This window comes from Benincasa hispida, chromosome 4 (genome assembly GCF_027475165.1).
Source record: "Benincasa hispida cultivar pf3 chromosome 4, pf3_genome.v1.1, whole genome shotgun sequence".
NCBI lineage: Eukaryota > Viridiplantae > Streptophyta > Magnoliopsida > Cucurbitales > Cucurbitaceae > Benincasa > Benincasa hispida.
This window is the reverse complement of record NC_143481.1, coordinates 11876379-11898517: the sequence shown is the minus strand read 5'-3', so window position 1 is coordinate 11898517 and position 22139 is coordinate 11876379. Positions and strand designations below refer to the sequence as shown.

Here is a 22139-nt window from a genome sequence, read left to right as displayed (position 1 = left end):
TACTTTCAACTAACACTCAAATTAATTTCACTCTTTAATTAATGAGATTAAATTAATTTCACTCTTTAATAAATGCACTCAACTCTCTCCAACAAGCACTTCTTTCTCCCTCTTCTATTTATAGATGACTTCTCACTCGTACGTTTTATATTTCCACTGTCTTTCTCCATTATATTTCCACCTTTTGTTGGTTACTCTTTAGTTCAATTTATTTTTTTGTTGGTTACTTCTTAGTTCAATTTATTTTATTTTATTTCTAATCTAACTATCAATATTTTGTGTTTTTTGTGGGGTCCAAACTAATTGCACAAATCATTCTTAATTAGTTTGAGAAGATTTGTTATTTTGAAGTTCAAAGTATCTCTTTTTTTTAGGACTTATTTTTTTTAATCTTTTTTATGGAAATATGTTATTTGTTAATTGTTGGTCACATTTTTTTTTTTTTGAAATACTAGTTCACACATTTTTTTTATTAATGGTTGGCGACATTATATTTTTTCATCTGATATTTCTCAAAATTTTTATGAATTAGGGGTGAAATAGTACTATTATGTAATTTATTTTTATCTAATAATAAGTTCATTTCAATGGGTGAAAAACAATGAGGATCTCGCTCTCTGATACTTCTTAAATTTTTTATGAATTATGGGTGAAATAGTACTGTAATTTTATTTATCTAATAATACGATCTCGCTCATGAGGAGGATCTCGCTCTTATTGTTTTTCACCTCCTCTGATACTTCTCAAGTTTTTTTTTTTATGAATTATGGGTGAAATAGTACTGTTATGTAATTTTTTTTTAATCTAATAATATGTTCATTTCAATTCTTTCTTTTTTTTTCAGCTTCAATAAGATCATATTCTATACATTTTGGTGTGTTATTATCAAGCTAGTTTCAGGATTAATTTTAGTATGTCTTACTATCGTTTCACAATCAAAATTGATTTTTTTTTTTATTATTTATAAATTATGTAATTGTAATGAAACGATGGTATTAATATTATAACCAATGTTTAATTTCTGAAAAATATAGTTTCTAATCGGTGACATAAGAATTAAAAAAATATTGCACACCAATATTCATACAATCGGTTTACCAAGTTTTGAAAATATGGAAAAATGCATATTTTTTTCTATATACATCGTTTTAACACATCTTTCGGTGAAAATTTGTTGTCCTGGGAACTAGGATTATGACAAGTTTAGATTATTATAGGTACATTGGGCCCTTAAAAAAAAAAAAAAAAAAGAACCGACTAGGCCCTTAAAAAGACTTAACTAAAATACCCTCAACCCTATCCTTAGGAAAAAAAAACCCACTAAGCCCTTGAAAACATGTATTTTTAGATTATTATAGATACATTGGAAATAACACCATAAATCTAAACTATAACCCAATATGCCCAATACCGACGCTTGACATCGTTTGCTATTCTTTCTTAATCATGAAACATAATCCGCCAAATACCTTACCCTTTCAGGAACAACTTGTGTATCCCTTTTCCCTATAAAGATGGATACGGTTGAAGACCTCTTTTTGATCATGAGAATTATTTCACACTCTCAAATACAGTTGTTTATATCACTAACCACGTTATTGAACAACTACCGAAGGATAGAGAGACAACCGACATATGCTAGGTACTACATTAGGCAGTTAACCTTCTTTCGCCTAATTTACGAGAGTGACTTGACATGTCGTGAAAGCATCCGAATGGATAGATGTACCTTTACGATTCTATGTAATATGCTACGGTCGACTGGTTGTTTGGAACCAACAAGATGTATGGATGTCGAAGAGATGGTTGTGATATTTCTACACATTCTTGCACACGATGTCAAGAATCGAGTGGTACGTAGAAACTTTTCGAGGTCTGGTGAGAGTTTCGAAATATTTCAACACAGTTCTTAGGGCAGTCTTTCAACTTCACACTGTTTTGTTAAGAAAACCAGAACCGATCACAAATACATTCACCGATGGAAGATGGAAGTGGTTTCAGGTACAAAAAGTACTCAGTTTTTTATATGAATACGTCATAAATATGCATGCAATGATAGATTTTTTTTAATTCATTCTGATCACTTGAGAGAAACAGAATTGTCTAGGTGCGTTTGATGGGACATACATTAAAGTGAATGTTAGTGTTGTCGATCGACCTCAATATAGGACAAGAAATGGAGAGATTGCCACAAATGTTCTTGCGTTGTGTGATCAAAATGGGGAGTTTGTCTTCGTTTTGCCAGGGTGGGAAGGGTCTACAGTCGATTCAAGGGTTCTTAGGGATGTGGTTTCACGACCTTACGGATTAAGGGTTCCAAAGGGTATTATAATAACCGTATACGTTATTTAAACATGCATACCTGCCACAACACATGTGCATGACATTTCGAAACGTGTATAGGATACTATTACCTATGTGATGCTGGATACCCCAATGTTGAAGGATTCTTGGCACCGTACAAAGGGAAACGATATCATCTCTCCGATTGGCGTGGAGCAGGAAACGCACCGACAACTGCAAGAGAATTTTTCAAAATGAAACATTCTTCAGCAAGAAACATTATCGAGCGAGCGTTTGGGTTGCTAAAGGGGCGGTGGGCTATTCTTAGGGGAAAATCATTCTACCTACTACAAGTCCAATGTCGAACAATAATTGCATGTTGCCTTATTCACAACTTGATCACAAGGGAGATGAGAATCGGTGCAAATGCTTGACGTGCCCGATGAGGAGAATTCTGCATCAGTTGGTCTTGATGGGGATCATATTGAATTTGTTGAATCATTAGAGGAATGGACCAAGTTCAGGGATGACTTAGCGGTCGAAATAGCCTGATTATTCAATGTTCATTGCTTACTTTTCTTTTACTACTAAATGGAATTTAATTATGGAACATTCCAAGTATGTCGTGAAAATATTTTGTGCCAAGACTCTGTGTGAACAAGTTAAATTGGAACATATAATTTCAGCAGTTTATCCTTTGTTTGTGCATGTGTTTAATTTATAGCATCTTTTCATTCAACAAACGTATGTATGCAGCATAATGACAGGTAATGGTAAGAGGTCTAAACACGTATGGTCGAAGGTGGAGGACGCTAAGTTGGTGGAAGCTCTATTGTATTTGGTGGAGACCGGTTGGAGGTTCGATAATGGGACGTTTCAACCAGGATACCTACAACACTTGGAGCGAATTCTGCATGAGAAAGTGCCCGGGTGCGCATTGAATCATAATACCATTAAGTGCAAGGTGAGAAGTCTGAAGAAACAATACAACGCAGTATCAGAGATGTTAAGTCAGTGGGGTTCGGCTGGAACGAGGAGTTCAAATGTGTCCAGGTTGAAAGGGAGATTTTCGATCTTTGGGTTCGGGTAAGATTCTAGAAAAAAAAATGTACGAATACGTGTTATAATATAAATATTAATAATGTGTATGTGTATTAATGCAGAGTCATCCCAATGCGAAGGGGATGTGGAACAAGCCATTCCCACATTACGATGACCTATCCACCGTATTTGGGAAAGACAGAGCAGTAGGGCAATCAAGTGAGGACCCATACGTGATGGTGAAGAATGCATTCAGAGAGTTTGAAGATGAGATTCGACTTGGATCACAGGATTGTCACACCCCTGAGGTTTGCCAGACAGAATCACCATTAAATCAAGATGAAATAGAAGAAGAGCCAGCAGAGCAATCTACAGGTAGAGCGAGTGTACCTGCCGAGTCATCTCGAGGCAGTAAGAGGAAGAGGTCATCATTCCAAGCTGAAATGATCGACATCATGAGATCGACTGTTGAAATGCAGAGCACACACATGGGTAGACTTGCATCGTGGCAAAAGAAGAAGTATGAGTTGGAGTTCGGGCGTCGAAAGGAAGTAGTAAATGCCATATACAACATTGATGGCCTGAATGAGGATGATCAGGTCACCCTTATTGACCTCGTTGTCACAGACATTCAGAAGACAGATTGCTTCCTTTCAGTACCAGAACAAGCACGGAAGAGGTACTGCCTCCGTCTACTAGGAAGAAACATGTAGACTGACCACACCCCTATATTTTGTTTATAGTTCTTTTGGATAACAGCAAATGGACAGTGGATTGTCATGTCGAAAAGAATGATAACTTTTGCGTACTTGAAAACATGTACTTTTTGTATTTGTAAATATAACTAATATTATAAGTATCGAAAAGAACATATATTTTGTGAATTTTTTTGGATATATATACATACAAACATTCAATATGAAATATATATACCTTCAATATATATACATACAATATACAATATACCAATTAATTGAGTAGCAATATGAAAATATTTTGTTGATATGTTTTACCGATTGAGGAGAATTAGAATTATTACAGTTTTTGAAAAGAATATATGAAAAATAATCTATTATGTTCTACAAATTGAGATTGTCCAGTTTATGTCATAAATGATTTGAGAAAATACGTGTATATTTGAAAATTAATCAACAATAGCAAAGCATAAAACTATAAAAATAAAAGAATGAAATAAAAAAAACAAACAGAAAAAAATAGAACTAATCCCATTCACAAAAAAACTGCATCAGATCCTCCAACTCAACTCAATTCAACTCTGCACAACAAACACAGACAATAATTACCAACTCAACTCAACTCTGCACAACAAACACAGACAATTTAACTTCCCAGATAATTTAACTCTTCAGATAATAATTACCAACTCAACTCAACTCAACTCTCTACTTTTATCACATACCAAACACACCCTAAAAGAGTTCTCAGTACCATATTAAATTTATTCCTGTTGGATGTCATAGTACTTGTAGCTTGGTAAAAGGGTTCATTTTGGAAATTTTAATTATACAAAATACCCCTGAATTTTTTGACAAGTTTCAATAATATATCTCAAACTTGAGAACTTTCATTTTTATCCTATAATTTAGAGGCATTTTATATTTTGCCTTTTTTTTTTTTTTTTTTTTTTTTAATTTTAAGAAGGGAAGTATTTTGTAGGGCCGTTTTCAAATAGGAAAAAAATAATCAAAATATAAAATTTTAGGATAGACTAATATTTATTCGTGTTTATCATCGATTGATTTCAAAATTTTGCTATTTTGTAGATATTTTCAGTAGTTTTGTCATTTGAAATAATTTTCCTATTTTTATTTCTTTGTATTCTCAAGTGTTTAATAAACCGGGAAAGAATAGTGTTAAGTTAACCAAAATTTTGGTTCGAAGAGACTTGCGGATGATTCTAGTGTTTGTGGGTTAGATTGGATTGAAATAATCAATCCAATTGTTTGGGTGATTAATTTTCTCAATCCATATAACCCCAATTAAAAAATAATCCAACCCAACCTAACCGTGAAACATTTGGGTTAGGTTGATTCAAGTTAATTGAATTATCTATTTAAATCAGGAATGATTGGAGAATAAATTGTTCAAAAAAAATAATATTTTAATAAGTACATGTATATATAATTGAATCATAAGGAAAAAAAAAATATATGTTTTAAAGTTACTAATAAGTTTAGATTAATTTAGGTTATTTTAGATGAACCCATCAACTAACTCAACTTACCAAATTTTCATTTATTTGAATTCAATTCAATCCAAATCATACGGATGGAATTGGATTGGTCGATTTTTTCGAGTCATAGTGTCTTTTGAATACCCGTAGATTTAACAATCTTACATTTACTTATTTCCTTCATCTTTTTTATAATAAAAACTCTAAGTATCTAATTAAGAAACTAACAACTTTTTTTTCTTTCGATACTTTTGCCATCAAATAACTCTCAACGCTATGTGGTTTTAGCAATGTATTTGATTATGTGCGATAATATATTTGGAAAATGGAGAAAAAAAAATAAATAAATAAATAAAAAGGGCACAATATTATGCATTTAGAATACTACCAATTAAACAAAAAGAAGTCTCTTTACTCTATTACATTGTTCCCAAGGCAGTTTGACAATACATAAGTGATTGGGGGTTCTTGAAATGAATTAAGAATATTTACACTCCTGGCTCCAGATCAAAAGTACACAGCTTTATTGATCAACAATTGAAACCAAAATCTAACAACAAAAAATTTGACTTATCTTCCTTTTAAGGCCTCTTTTTCCTCCTCAGATATGATACAAACAATGCCCAAAATTTGATCCTTCATGTATTTCATCACTTTCATGGCATGGGTTTAAAAACTGGTGGGCTCCTGTAATAAGCAGGAACAGTTGCTGGGAAGAACATCTGCCTAACTCCTTCCGCCTTTATTATTGGAAATATGATTCCTGATGCGCTCTACAACAAACAAACCCAATTCATTTCCCATTAGTCATTACTTGTCTAAGAGGAAATTATGAAATGATGGTGTTTTGTTAGTTCAAAACTCACATAGATCAATCTTGCTCCAATCCAGATGCCTTTCGGAGAAGGAAATGGAAGCAGTAAGCGACCAACTCCATATATTGCCACCGCAAAGAAATGGAGAACAAGACTCAATGGGCGAGGATTCAATCCCGAAAGCAAGGAGACAGGTCCATTTGAGAATATTCCTCCAAGGCTCAAATAATCAAAGCAAGCTTGTCTCATTTCCTTCCTTGCTTGATCTGGTGATGCACAAAAGACCTTGTATAATGCCCCTGCCAATGTGTTGATTGTAGAAGCCACTGGCTGCAGTTTGAGACGAATATATTAGAGATTTTACTTACGGCCTATGGTAAAATGGCTTTTAGGATTGCCATCAATGTAAACTGAAGTTATACCTTTCTCAGAGTGTAAAAGGATTCTAGATACTTGCAGAGAGTTGGTGCATCATTCAAGTCTTTCAGTGGCTTCAGGAGGTTCCTGAGCACAACAATATCAGACAAAGCTACTGTCATTCCTCCACCGGTGAGAGGGTGGCGCATGTTGAATGCATCACCCATTAGTAAGGCACCGGGTGTCGGCTGGGGAGCGGCAGGCATGCTTCTATTTGGCATTGTCCTTATATTACCCTTCTCAATAGCAGCTACAAATGCATCATGTATTTCCCGAGGAACCTGCATGAGTAATGGTAAAGTCATCAGTTCAGAGCACTAGAAAACATAGTTCGGCATGAAGTTGGGACTATTGAAAAATTGTACCTGAGGAGCTACTACGGTCTTCAAATACTTTTCCATTTCACCATTTGATATAGAAGGAACCTTCTGGCCAGGAACATCAACCAGACAACGGATCTCGGTGCTGCTGATGGGATAAAACAAAATTGGAGAAGGATCTCCGAGAACAACATGCCCATGATTTGCAAAAGGAAGTTGGCAATTCTCCAGAACCAATCCCACAAAACAAGATGGAACATCAACCTGCAAAAGATAAAAGAGCAGATAAAGAGCTCGAAATTTGAAAAAACTTATTCACTGTTTTCGTGCAGTTGGCAAAATGTAATTAGAATCATTCTGCAGCCCTCAAATCCCAAGAGAAAAGAAAATGTCTATTTTGGCATACCATGGAAGTCTCCTTACCATTGGGTTGCAAAGAGAGCGGCGCAAATTTGAGAAGCAACCATCACAAACAATGGTTAGAGGAGCATATGCCGTTTTTACTTCACCATTTTTGGACTTATACTGCACGCCTTTGATCGTTCCCTTTTCTTCAAGCAACGAAGTAACTGTCCCTTGCTCCAATCTCACACTACAAGAAATGGAAACAGCATGTAAAAAATTTCATTGATGTGTGAATCCAGGGTAGTTATTCATTATTCCAATCACAAGAAATACAGAAGTGTCAATGGTGAATATTTGCCTCTATCTTTACCCAAACCTACAAAATTTTGTCTTAAATCCATTTACATAGGAGTGAACATTAGTTTCAACCTCATATTGTCCGAATCTGCTTAACAATACAATAAAATCCCTAACGTTTAAAGACCACATGTTTCATATCACAGAATAACTCAGAAGGACATGAATTGTCAAAACACTCCGTCCACAAAATCTTTACTTCAATAGACTAAAATTGACATTTAACATTTGATCATGGGACATTCTATTAAGGTTAAACTGTTAAATCACTGACTATCTCAAAAGTTTAAGCTGATGGGTTGCGGACTAATGGTAAATTTACATGTATAAAATAGTTTAACTAAACCTCCTTATGAATTCAAAGAGAAGAAAACAAGACGAAATGAACATACTTGGGAAGTGAAGCAGCCTTCTCCCTCATTCTCTGTATGAAGCGTCCATTGTGGAAGCTTCTTCCAGATACATCGGAGTGAAAATTTTCCAGTGGGTAAGAAAGTCGAGTGTTCTTTCCATCCTTAAAAAGGGCATAGCCATACACCTTCTGTGCATCAATTTCTTCAACGCAATCTGTATTACAAACATTTGCTTTCCTAAATTAATTGATGAATATTTTGTACTTTTAAGAAAGAAATGAAGCGAGTTGGAAAAAAAAAATTGCCATGGGTAATTGCATACCTTGCAATCCTAACTCAATCAATTTGAGGTATCCCCCAGGCTGCAATAATTCACCAACGATTCTATCAGGCTCTGTCAAGTCTCTTTCAATCACGTGAACTCGACGACCATCCTACCAGTTTTGATCTCATCAGCTTGCTTTGCTTCCATTGTAAAAATTACAAAAAGGGAAATATATATATATATATATATATAAACATTCTTTTCTTTTAAATTTAACTATCAAACTTTTGAAATGATAGTTGACTTTTGAAAGAGTGATTGATAATGAACAACAATCACATAAAATACATAAATAAATTGGGTTTTGGGTTAAGATTTAAAATATAAATTCGGACCTTATCCTTCGATCAGCAATAATCAAAACCATTTTGCATCAAAATACGAAGCAGTGATTTTATCCATTATAAAAATCAACAAGTGGCTGCATAAAAATTTAATTTTATATATTTGCACCAATAAGAGAGGAAGAAAGAAAAAGCAATCATCCATTGGTTACAGCATACATGGAAGAGGAATTTACAACCAGAAGTTTTTAATTTCTTTCTTCTTTCCATTGTTTTTCCTCTCATCCATAATAATTCATAAATCTGCAATGGATTCTTTTATTCCCGGGGTTTCTATGAATCAAATATCAATTATACTAAAGCGAATAATTAATTATTATTTTTTTTATAATTAAAAAAAAAAAGCGATAAAAAACGATTGTACCTTGCCGAGAGTGTGAGCAAGGGCGGAACCGGCAACACCAGCTCCGACGATGATGACGTCGGCGTCTCCGTCGATGGATCTACATTCTCCGTTGGTGGTTGAAGAGCTTCTGAGACAGTCGCTTCTCGGCGTGGAATGGGTTCCTTCTACTCGGCGATTCCTTCTGGGAGCGAGGAAGAAAGAGAGGGCAATGACGAAGGCGAAGAGGGCGGACAAGATCCAGCCGAAGGCGCAGTGATCCACCATTGTTTCCTGGTTACAGAGAATGGCAAATCACAGCAACCTCAGGGGAGATCCCCGCGGCGGCGGCGAGAGCGACGACCAAAGAAAAATCGTTACGGAGAGTGAAAATTGAAAAAGAAATGATGGTTTTATAGAATTTGTGAGGCGGAGAGGATTAAATTAGTTACATCCATACATTATTACATTGTTGCCGTCTCCTTCTTTCAATCAACAGTCGCATTGGATTTGGATTTAATTAGTTACAAACTCAAAAATGTTTGCGTCTAATAGTAACTTACGACGCTTAATTACCTACCCATTTCTCCTTAATTAATTATTATTATTTGTTTTTAGTAATTAGTACAAACAATTACATGGACCCGAGATATAACCTCCAACCTCAAGAAACAATGAAGTATTTCTCCATTACTCTCTCTATTTGAAAATTTATTGAATGAGATCGATAAGATTAATTATTGTTGGATGAAAATTGATCGTTTGTCTTTTTCTATATAATTTTGGAATATTTTTATAGTTTTCCTTGCATATGGAAAACTGAGCAGGTTCACCTGAATCTCTCACTTCATATTGAACTAAGGTCATGTTTATTAAACCATAATGAAAATTGGTATAATTGTAAAGAAATTTTATTGATGGATCAAATTTAATGAACTTGAATCACAAACGTAATTGAGTTGATTTTGATTGTATCATTTACTTAAAATTATTAATTTTGTCAAATTTACTATTATCGTTATCTCTACCTCTACCTCTACGGCTAAACAGTAACTGTAACAGCAAAAATGTCAAAATTGATCATTTTTCAATTGTAACAGTAACAATAATGGTAGTTGTAACGACAACTACAACAATAAGGATAACGATGGGACGTAATTCTCAAACGCAATCGGATTGATTACTCTTTATTCATTAATCAGATTACATTATTTCATCAATCAAATTGGATATAGGGCTCATGTGTCAGTATAAATGTAGAACATAAGTAACCAACACTAAAAGTAATCAAATGGGGCCTACCTTTTTATTTCGAGGGATCTACTACGTTTTCTGTGGAGTAAAGAAAAAATTATCAATTATATTATATTTAGATTATTTCTCCAATACCTTTTGTAATATATACATAGATAGTAAGAGGGTTCACTTATAAATTTAGTCTTTAAACTTTTTAAAATTATAAATATATTCCATAAATTTTGTCTCTTATTTAAAAAATAGTTATGCTCATTACAAAAGTTGCAATATCACCCCAATTTTTTCATATAAATGTTTTGAAACATATATGGATGAGAGTCTGAAAAAAAAACACCCTTCACATTAAAATGCAAAACTAGATTTCTCCAATAAGTTTTTTCAAGTTTACCTCCAAGTTTTATTATTCGTTTCATAAAATCTTTTGGATGGAAATTTGTAAGGGGAGAATAAAAATAAGCATATTAATTAGATAAAGAAATGATCACGGATTTATAAAACAAAATAAATATCTTCAATGACACGATTAGTGCGAAAAAAAAAAAAATTGCAAAGTTGCTATTCATATATTTGAAATAATCCAAGTAAATTAATTATTAGTGGTCCTCTGCCCTCCAACCGCATAAGAAAATAATAGATTATGACTCTAAAAGTATGGGGGACCATGATGAAGCATGAACACCACAACTTTATTGGTTGCTATATATTAGGCATCCAAAGAATGAAGAATTGAGTTATAGTTATTTTGGCTCCTACTACCGTTTGATACTAATTAAGTTATTCAACATTATTTTATGTGTAAAAGTTAATATGGTTTTTGAAGGAAATTTCAAAAATAGAAAAACAAGAAAACTATTTACACAAATAGCAAAATTCAATCTTCTTGGATAGAGATTAATAGAAGTTTATCATTATCTTCTATTAGTGATAGAAACTGATAGAGGTCTATCATTGATACTATATGATAGACATGATAGAAGTCTATCGATGTGTATCAGTGTTTTTTTTTTTTTTTCTGTAAATAGTATGAAAATTTTTCTTTCCTTGAAATTTTTTCTTTTTTTTTTAAGGCTAAAATATCCTTTTGGTCATTGTATTTTGAGTGTTATTCTATTTTAGTTTCTTACTTTCAATTGTCTAATTTTAGTTTATGTATTTTAAATAAATCTTCGATTTAGTCATTCAAAGTTAATTATTATTAAAATTGACTAAATGATCATAATAATTTTCATGCAAGAAAATGCACTATGTGAATATATTTTCACAATTTATCAAGAGAATATTAATAAAGACTTTTTATTTAGAAAAATAAAATTTAATAAACTATGAATATTAATTTCAAAATTTATTTAAAGTATATGGATGAAGTTTGGATATTTGAAAGTAGAAAAACAAAAATAGTATTTAAATTTAAGTATTTAAATTTAAACTTTATTAATTAGTTGTAAATTTAGATATTTGAAAAAAGAACCATTTCTTTGCCCTTAAACTTGTCACTTTGTACCATTTTCGCTCTAAACTTTTAATTTAGACTCTAAATTTCGTTAATATTCTAAATTATATCATCTATTTAATTTTCACTAATTTAACTACTAATTTTAATAAAGTTTTTGAAAATATCGATGTGTTAATTTTATGAAATTTTCGATAAAAATGTTGATAAAATGTCGATTATGATGGATATTTCTAGAAAAATTATAAAAAAATTCAAAAAAATTAAATTAGTAAATAAACATTTTATGATTTTTAAACAAGTTAACATGTTTATTATTTATATTATATTTACATTAGTGACATTTTGTTGCTTATTTATTTATATTTTATGGATTTTTCTACTATATAATGAAAATTGATTAACCCATCATGTCGATATCGAACCCATGGAAACATAGAAATATCAATGGAAATATTGATATGTCGATGAAAATTTAATACTATAATTTTAACAAAGAAAAAATATAATTAATCTATACTATACTAAAAGAGAGTATAAGTAGGAGAATTTTCACATTCCTATGTTGTCCTTGATTTTTAATCATATTTCCATTATATCCTCCTTTAATAATTAATAGTTAGCTACAAGCCTTTTTTTTTTTCACCAATGATATCTTTTCCTAAAACACCTCTCTGCAAAGGAGATGACTTGTCAAAATGTCTTTGCATAAAGAAACCATTAATCTTTTTCTTATACTCACATCACTATTCTAGAAAAAAAAAAAAAAAAAAAACCATCCTTACTTCAATTCACCACAAAATATTCTACATTTATTTTTTTAGGAAATTTTAATTTTATTTTATTTTGATTTATAATCATGTGTGAATCCTTTGTTTTTCTTTTGTTTTGTTATTTGTTTCGTAGTTTTTTTTTTTTTATTGCATGTGTTTTCTTCCCTATATTTTTTTCTCAACATTCCCGAAAAAAGCATTATCAAACAAAAAAAATGCAAGTCATCCTAGATGTAATTCAATCTTTTTCTTTAAATTCACATTAGGCATTTATTTGAGAATTTAATTTAAATTACGACTTTTATTTTGATGGAGAATATGAGGAAATATGAGAGATGAGATTAACTTAGAAATTTAGGGAAGAGAAAAATATGAAAGAAAATTAGGGAATAAGAAGATATGGAGGAAAGGTTGAGAATATTTGTAAGTACCTACTTTATTTTTTCTAAATCCACATAAGAGATTTTATTTTATGAATATTGAGGGAGATTGAGAGAGGAGGATCAATTTGAGAATTTAGAGAAATGAGATATGGGGAGAATATTAGTGAGATATTTTGTAAAATTTGATATCCTACTTTTAATTTCATTTCAATTTAAAAACTATATCTTCAAATCGCATGTGATTCATAGTTTATATTTATTTTCCTTATATTTTTTTTTATGATGTCATAAATTTATAACTACAACTAATATAAGGTAAGTTAAAACTCTTTATTAACCTCCCTTGAATTAATGAATAAAATAGAATAAACTATTATCTTGAAAATAAGAAGATTGATTTAAAAATATTAATTATAAAATATAGGTTTTTTCATTACCATAAAATATATATTGACATAAATATTGAAATTGAAATTAATAATAATAATAATAATTTGTTCTTTTTTAAAATAATTGTATGATTTTATAGAAAAAACAAAATATTTGAAATAAAAATATTAACTTCCCCAATTATTTCAAGAAATATTTTTTCAAATTAAAAAATATTGACATAAATATTAAAATTAGAATTTTGAGGTTTGTGGCAACAAAGGGTTTAATATTTTACTTTAAGAAAATGCAAGTCATGCTTGATCTAATTCATTTTTTTTTTGGTTTAATTCATATCAGGGGTATATTTTTAGAATTTAATTTAAACTAAGAGTTTTATTTGGATGGAGAAGATTAGAAATTTAATTTAAATTAAGAGTTTTATTTGGATGGAGAAGATTAGGAAATGTAAGAGATGAGATTAACTTGAGAAATTTAGGAAATAGAGAAATATGAAAAGGAGTACTTGAGAATATTCTGAATGTTTTTTCTAAAATAAAAAAATGTATTTTCTATTTTGATTGAAACATAATATGATAATGTATGATAATGTAAGGAAGTTGAAAGGAAACCAAATTTGAAAAAATTAGGGAATAAGAAAATATAGAGGAAAAGTTGAGAATGTTCTAAAAAATGTAAGTACTTTTGTTCACATGAGGCTTCTGGAGAAACGTACTTCGTGGAGTTGAACTTGAGTTAGTATTGATGTTGAAGTTGATTTGATGCGATGTGTTCGATCTTTAATACTTGATTCTCTGATTCACTTGATTCTCTGATTCTCTTTCAGTTGGATGGATGTGCTTAACTTGAAGAATTGAAGAAAAAAAGCGTAAGCCTTGAAAGCTTGGAGTAGGCTCTCTGAATGTAGAAAATGTTGCCCCTACAAATGAAGAGAATTTATCTATTTATAGAGTTCTCAGGCAGACTTTGTGAGCTTGGGCTTAGTTGGTCCATGGGCCTAGCCCTTAGGCCCAATTAGTTGGTTTTGTGTCTGATTTTAAATTTGGGTCCAAATAATATCCAATAATAATATCAAATTGGGCCAATTTAATCTCATCTGATTCAACTACATGGCGTCATCGAAATTTGTCTTCAATTCAATTCGGGACATACATCAACTACTAATTGGACCCGAATTTAATGATTTAGGAATTCGTCATTAATTTAGTAAATGACGTGGCAACTTGTGATTAGTCCAAAATTTCTCGTCCAACAAGTGCCCTCTTTTCGAGATTTATGCACGTCTATACGGTGGATAGATCTCAAAAAGATAATTCGGAATCAAAGTGGGATTTTAACACCTTTATTTTGATGCATCATTTTGACCAAAATATGAGAAATTAGCTTAAGAATTTGATTTGAAATTTTGTTTGTTTGACACACTTTTGCCAAGAGATGAATTTCAGTCCTTGATTTTCTTGTTCCCGAGTAAACTTTAATTTGAACTAAAGTAGAATTTATGCTCCAATTTAATTGCAAATTGAATTCTTGAGTAGTATCTCAGATACTAACAACTTTTTTTTCTTAGATTTGGAGTGTACTCAATTCTTCATTTGAATTTAAAGTAGAATTTTGACTTTTCTTTCGTTAATTCGACTTTGATATGGTGGATGTTTGGAGTGTATCTATATTTTGATTTGAGACAACACTCGATTATGCCACGGTCTATGTTAATATGTCTATATTTTGACATATTCGGGTGTGATTTTGTTGGTACTCACAATTTGGAACGGTAACTTTTTGTTCCCAATTTTCATTTGTTGTTGCTAGAATTTGACTTGAGAAGAATTTATTCAATCTAAAATTTTTGTTTGGGTTTGAATTAAACTCTCTCACCATATAAAGATTGAAATATACCTAAAATTTAATAAAATGAAGGCTCCTCCTCAAAATTGGCCTTAATTTAATTTGAATTTTACCCCAAATTTTGGTGATTTGGAGTGGAATTGAATTTTTACCCAAAAACATTTTACTTAAATTTGGAATAAAATTTGGGGTGTAATTGAATCTCAATCTAAAGTTTGAATAATTGGATATTGCCTGAAATTTAGACTTAAGATTTTGATAAATTCGGAGTTTATTAAGGCTTATAGGATTTGATAGAGTTGAATGTGGTGGAATTTTGATTTGAGACATAATTTTCCTTCCGACCAAGAACTTTAATTTGAATTTGGATCCTGATCTGAAAATATTAGCCATCAATCAAATGAACATTGTCACTATCTTCAAACCCAGTTATTTTCTCTCCCTCTTTCATACTAATTTTTATGTTATGCACTTTAATAGATAATTGCAACTTGTGGTCCTTAATGTCTTTTAGCACTTAAAAAAAAAAAGTCCAGCAAATACATCGGAACCCACTGCCTCCGAGTAGAGTATATTGTCTAAAGCCACTTATGATCCCTGAGATCATATCTTCAACAAGTGACAGCCAACAGGACTCAAATTCCATTCCTTCATAAGGTTCAAGATCCAAAAGAAACTTGTGCGGCTAAAATCTGAGCGATTTTTTTTTTTTGAATCTTAACCAATTTTGGCTAAAATCGGGATTCCAAAACCCAACAACCAGTATTCAGTTCAGATAACCCATGATCTTATCAAATTTCAAATGATTTGTAGAAAATCCTGCCCGAACTTAACTATATATATACACATGATTTTCTTCATCTTGAAGTGTGATTTTTTTTGTTCTTACGTTCTTTGCAGTTTGCACGTCGTTGCAAATCCGATTTGGATTGCTTGGGGAGACGGCTGCCTGTTCATAATTGTCGTAGGAGTCCACCATCACGAGTTGTCGTCGAATCGGTCCGTCGCCTGTTTGGGTGTGTCGACTGCTTGGGCGTCCTTTTTTTTTTTTTTAGCTTTGGCTCCCGCACATAACATCCTCGGTGGTCGCCTTCCGTCTAATAGGATGAATGCGGGAGGGGGAACGGTCGGAGTGTTGAGAACGGGAGTGAGAGATGGAGAAAAGAGGGAAGTGAGAAGAAAAGAGGGGAGGGGAGCGACTGTAAGTGAGAAGAAAAGAGGGGAGGGGGCGACTGTAAGTGAGAAGAAAAAAGGGGAGGGGGGCAGCTGTAAGTGAGAAGAAAAGAGGGAGATGGGAAATTAGGGTTTCCCTTCTTTTTGTTTTTTTTTATATATATATTTTTTTTTCTAAATTTTTTTTTTCTTTTGTTTTTCTTTTATTAGATTTTTTTCTATATTTTTTTTGCCTTTTTTTTTTTCACAATTTTCCTTTTTTTTCTTTCTTGCTTCTTTTATTTTTTTTACTATCTTATTTTCCCTTTTTTTTTTCAATTTTTTTTTATTTCACGATCTCCTTTTCTTTTCTTTTTTTTTTTTTATCTCTTTTTTCTTTTTCACAAATTCCCTTTCTTTTCTTTCTTTATTCTTTTGTTTTTATTCTCTCTCTTTTAAAAAAAAAAAAAATCTTATTTTTCCCTTTTTAAAATTTTTTTCTTCACCATCTCCTTTTCTTTTTTCTTTTTTTATCTCTTTTTTTTTCTTTTCACAATTTCCTTTTCTTTTCTGTTTTTTTTCCTTTTTTTTCTTTCTTTCTTTCTTTTTTTTTTTTTTTCCTTCATTTTTTTCACATGTTTCTTTTTATTCCCTATTTTTTAAAGAAGATTTTTGTTTTCTTTTTTTTTTTTTCAATATATTTTTTTCTACTAACTTGCCCCCCCTTACTTTTTGTAGGAGTTGAAGCGTAACTTAAAAGAGCACAACCATTTTTTTTTAAATCTCGCCGGCCGTCAGTAATTAGGGTGGGTTTTTTTTCTCTCACGTCCATGTGACCGACTCCTTGGTGTACATGTTCTTCCTCGTATTTGTGCATCCTAATCGTCATGGGAGGGCCCCGCAAAGGCTTACAACTCTTCCATTCAATCACCCTAGGGAGGATCCTTGAAAGGTTTGCCTCGTAATACCGTTCGTGCATCCTGATCATCATAGGAGGGGCCCGCAAAGGCATACAACTCTCCCATTCGATCACCTTAGGGAGGATCTTCGAAACACCTATCTTATAACATCGTTCGTACGTCCTGATCATCATGGGAGAGGCCCCGCAAAGGCTCACAACTCTCCCATTCGATCGCCTTATGGAGGATCTTCGAAAGGTCTGCCTTGTAGCATTGTTCGTGCATCCCGATCGTCATGGGAGGGGACCCGCAAAGGCTTACAACTCTCCCATTCGGTCACCCTAGGGTGGATCCTGGAAAGGTCTGCCTTATGCGCCGCTCGTGCATCCAGGTCGTCATAGGAGGGGCTCCACAAAGACTTACAACTCTCCCATTCGATCTTAGAAGGGTCTACTACGGATACCCTAGTCCCCTTCTATTAGCAAGTTGTCACGGAAGATAGGGATTTTATTTTTCTCTTTTTTTTAATTTATTTTTTTCTTTGAATGGTTGAAACTTATCCCCCTATGATATTTTTTTTTTGCAGAACAATGGTTCACTTCATCGAGCACGTTTCATCTGATGAGAGGCATTTCGTGATTCTTAAAGACCAGAGTCAGCCCATGAAGAAAGGACTTAGCCTTTTTGTGGCAAAATCATTAGCCAGTCCTTTCGTTGATCATTGGGCAAGTCTAGACGACAACATGATCCTTTCCAAATTGTTGATGGAAGCGCCCTTGACCCGAGGAGAGCGTGCATAGATCCTGCGATCTGCTATTCATGAAGAGACCCCAAATCCCGATCGAGTGCTACCTTTTGGACGTCGCATAATTGAGGGTCAGGTCCACTAGACCGTCGTGACGAAAGTCCCTAGAGAATTCGGCTTCATTGACTGTTACTGAGAGTGGCTTGAGGTTGTGGTAGGTCGAAACGAACGATTCCTTCATGACGTCAGTTTGCTTGGCACAGTGACGACCTCCTTGTACACGTATGATCGCAATGGTGACATAGTTTGAGCTTTCTGTGAAGCCTGATGCCCTTTAACCAACACTCTCCATACCGCAGTGGGTGAAGCATCGATTTCTTTATGGGACCTCTGGTTGCTCGAGGGCCTTTCGGTCAGAGGAAGCTTTTACGAGGAGGTGGTTCCTTCCCTAAAAGAGCTAACTAATCACCGCGACAAAGAGAGGTACTTGCCAAAGATGTGTGAACACCTTTTTCAGGCGTATTTTTCGATAGTGTGCTCGTAGAGAAAAAATCGCACGACTCCCTCGAAGCATGACTTCTCAGTGTCTATCAGCTCCTAGTTCACTTTTTGGTTCCTAGGGGCTCACAAATATGACAAGCCCGTTACACGGAAGCAAAAGAAAGCCTCTCGGTCTCGGTCCATGCAAAATCCTGACGGTTTGCAGATTGTATTTCGAGATTGGTCAAACAGGGAAACACATGCTATTCGCAGAGCTAGAGGTCGAAGACGAGTTGAAGGACTAAAATTATCTGGCCGCCTTTCTATCCTACTGGTTATGCCTTTTTGTATTTCCCCATAAAGGAGGTTACCTTTGCCTCGGGGTCTTCAGAATGGCTAGTTTGATGGCTCACGGGAGTGTTTATAGTCTCGTCGTTCCGATCTTGGCCAACATCTATCATGGCCTAGGGCTGATAGCAGAGGCTTTGAACCCGATCGGACGCATGGACTTTCACTTTCCCATGCATTATGTCTATAATTGGCTGGCCCATTACTTCAACACGCATTACCCTATTCCTGCAGCTGTTCGAGGTCCCAAGATGGCCTACTTTTCTGGCAAAGGTAGCTCAATTTACTTCGACGAGTACGAGGCACGGGAATTGATCCATAGCGGAGCCAGTATTTAGTGGCACGCAAGCATTCTTAACAAGAGCAGGCATGAACGCCTAACTGACAATAGAGACCTATCTTTTCTGAAATCCAGTTATTTCTCTAGCATGCGATCAGGCTACATATCCTCCCAGTGTGGAAATTTCCGAACTATGGAGTCGTATAGTCCCTTTCGCTTCGGCCAACAGTTCGGCTTCCATCAGAACATTCTGAATGATATAGGGGGAATACCTCCCGCCCCTATGTCGAAGAACGTTTTACATTACTGGGGAGTATGCACGAGATGCAAGCCCTCGTCTCAGGTATTCATGCCGGTACATTGGATCCGCACACTCATGTTACCCCACGGTTCAAGGATTGGTGGTTAACAAAGCACAAGAACTACTTCAAAGTGAATCGTCATTTGTTAATGACTAGTGCTATTCCTCCCCCAGCGTTGCCAAGATTACCCAAAGGTAAAGGGATCAACCATGGGGGGAAGCAACTTCGCCTAACTGAGGAGGTGGCGACGATCGCACAAAAAGACGCTTCCAAACCAGTTGAGAAGGACAGTCATAATAGTACCGGTGATCATTGTTGAAAGCAACCCTCCAAAAAGCACAGGGCCTTGGATGCCGATTTTCTTGAGAGGTTTCAGAATGATCTGGTGGCTTCTAACACTCTCAAACTATTGGTATGTCATCCCTTTATATATATATAAGTCCTCTCATCTCGTCTCTTTTTTTTTTTAATTGTACGGTTTACATTTAGTCTCCCTTTTTGCAGTCACCCCTAAACCTCTCTCTTCAAGGACTTGAAGCCTCACGAAGCGAAGAATCTTTGGTGGTCTCTTTTTCCGTTGACTCAGCCATTGAGGGCATTGGTACCTCCGAAGCGCTGCCGGTGCATCCCGTGCCAAGGTCTTTTCCAGTGTGTGCTATCCTCGATGACATCCCTCATGTCAAGGAGGCAGTGGTTGTCGGGAACATCGAGGCTTCAGATTTTGTAGCCAAGGAAACTAATTCCCCTTTGGTGCCTGCGGTAGGAAGGGTTCTCCAACCCGGAGAAGCGTCAAAGGTCTTGGCAAGTCCAAGTGATAGTGAGTTCCCGAGGCAAGTAGATAGGGCACAATCTCCGATCGTCCCAGAGGTTTTCGAGTTCTATGCTGCCACCATAGTTTCCGACGTTCGACGCCATGCAACCTCGGTCATGTAGAAGACTATGCACATGAAGATCATGCGTACTCATTTCGAGAAGGTTCTTAGTCTAGAGAAAGAAACACATGAGATATTCCGAGCCATTTCCAACATTTGTGGTGCTAACCTCCCTCCTCTCAGAAAAATTGCCGATGAGTACTTTCGAAACGTGGATAAGTATAATTAGTTTTAGTTATCTTATTCTTCTCAGTTAACTCAAACAAGTAAGGAGCAACATTTGAAGGAGGCTAAGTCTGATCTGGAGAAAATACTGTATGATGAGAGTAGTACTTTTGCTAAACGAAAGGCGCTACTTGAACGCGACTCTCGGGCCTTACAAGAAGAAGAGACACTACTAGCCAGGTTGGAGGCCATCAGGGCCAAATGGGCCAAAATATCGCTACTGATTTCTGAGAGCAAAGACCTTTTGACTCGGCATAAGCTTGAGGCCTCGGAGATGCGGGGGGCGATAAACAAGATCGAGACCACCTCAATCCTTTCTGACAAGCATGTCAAAGCTTCTGATGTCCTATGCCATGTATTAGAAGCCATGCAACATGAGCTGGGGAACTACCACTGGGTACCTTGACTTGATGTTGCTCATCTTATTGGATTAGGCATACTTCTAGGCATAAGAATTCGATTATTGTAGTGTTGAATATCTTAAATGGAAGTGTTTTTTTGTTGTCATTTTCTCAGTGATGTTCTCTGGCACCTTGTAGCCTCTTTTAAATTTTTGCTTCTCTTATTTGTTTATTTATCTATATTTTTTTTTTTACTCATGTACATGCACATATATTTTTTTTCATCACGTGACTGAACTTAAATTTCTTTAAGCTGGCTACGTCCCTTTATAATGACAGGGATTAAGTCGTAACGTAGTTCGTACAAAGGTTTTTTTTCTTTTTTTTTTTTTTTTATGCGTAAAACTTCTTAAGAAACTTGCCATTGATTGGGCCAATTCTTAGCCCATCCTGATCAACTATCTTGTACGCTCCGTTTGTGTAGACTTCTTTGACAACGTAGGGCCCATCCCATTTAGGTGTAAACTTATTCCCTGTATGTCTTGTCGTGATAATTGGTCTCCTTACGGCGATTACTAGATCACCTACTTGAAAGAACCGAGGCTTTACATGCTTATCGAAGGCCTTAGACATTCGCGCCTGGTAACACTCCAGCGCTTGCTGAGCTTCTAATCGTTTTTCATCCAGTGCTTCCAACTCTTGAAGCAACAGTTTGGGTTGTCCTCTGTAGTTAGCTCTTCTTGCACTGCCATTCTTAGCGATGGAATTTCTCTTTCCAAAGGAAGGACAACTTCTACCCCATAAATGAGAGAGTACGAGGTGACTCCTGTAGGGGTACGGTGAGTGGTGCGATAAGCCCACAACGCTTCATTGATCTTCTTCTGCCAATCTATCTTCGACTTGGAAAAATTTTTCTTCAGCAGGTTGCACAATGTCATGTTAAATGCCTCAACCAACCCATTTGCGGCAGCGTTATATATGGATGACTTGTACTGCTTGAATTTGAATTTTTCACACAACCTATCCATCAAACAATTGGAGAATTGTCTTCCATTATCCATCACAATCCAATGGGGAATACCGTACCGATAAATGATATGAGTGCGGATAAAATCCACCACGTTTTCTTTCTCAGCTTCCTTTAGCGCGACAGCCGCAGCCCATCTTGAGAAGTAGTCAGTGGCTGCGAGGATGTAGGAGTGCCCTTCTGTCGACTTAGGTGTTATAGGGTCGACTAGATCGAGCCCTCATCAAAAGGCCACGAGGCTATGGTCGGATGTA

The 22139-nt window shown here is 34.7% G+C and overlaps 1 protein-coding gene across 1 annotated transcript; it reads right to left on the bottom strand.

Moving 5' to 3' along the window:
• Window positions 1-5909: 5909 nt before the first annotated feature.
• Window positions 5910-9829, bottom strand: LOC150036483 (squalene monooxygenase SE1-like). Its single transcript, XM_090313091.1, has 8 exons — window positions 9159-9829; window positions 8448-8559; window positions 8165-8339; window positions 7494-7662; window positions 7116-7334; window positions 6756-7031; window positions 6385-6663; window positions 5910-6291 (listed from the first exon to the last, which is right to left on the bottom strand). The coding sequence occupies exons 1-8, from the start codon at window positions 9402-9404 to the stop codon at window positions 6175-6177; spliced, it is 1593 nt and encodes a 530-aa protein (XP_090169217.1). The 5' UTR covers window positions 9405-9829; the 3' UTR covers window positions 5910-6174.
• Between the last annotated feature and the right edge of the window lie 12310 nt (window positions 9830-22139).

Bases quoted from the DNA above. Each gene is read 5' to 3' on its own strand.
- LOC150036483 (XM_090313091.1), bottom strand. From the start codon at position 9,404: ATGGTGGATCACTGCGCCTTCGGCTGGATCTTGTCCGCCCTCTTCGCC. The intron at 7,032-7,115 runs GTACAATTTTTC...TTACTCATGCAG, and splicing joins AGACCGTAGTAGCTCCTCAG to GTTCCTCGGGAAATACATGA. The intron at 6,292-6,384 runs GTGAGTTTTGAA...TGTTTGTTGTAG, and splicing joins TTGGAGCAAGATTGATCTAT to AGCGCATCAGGAATCATATT.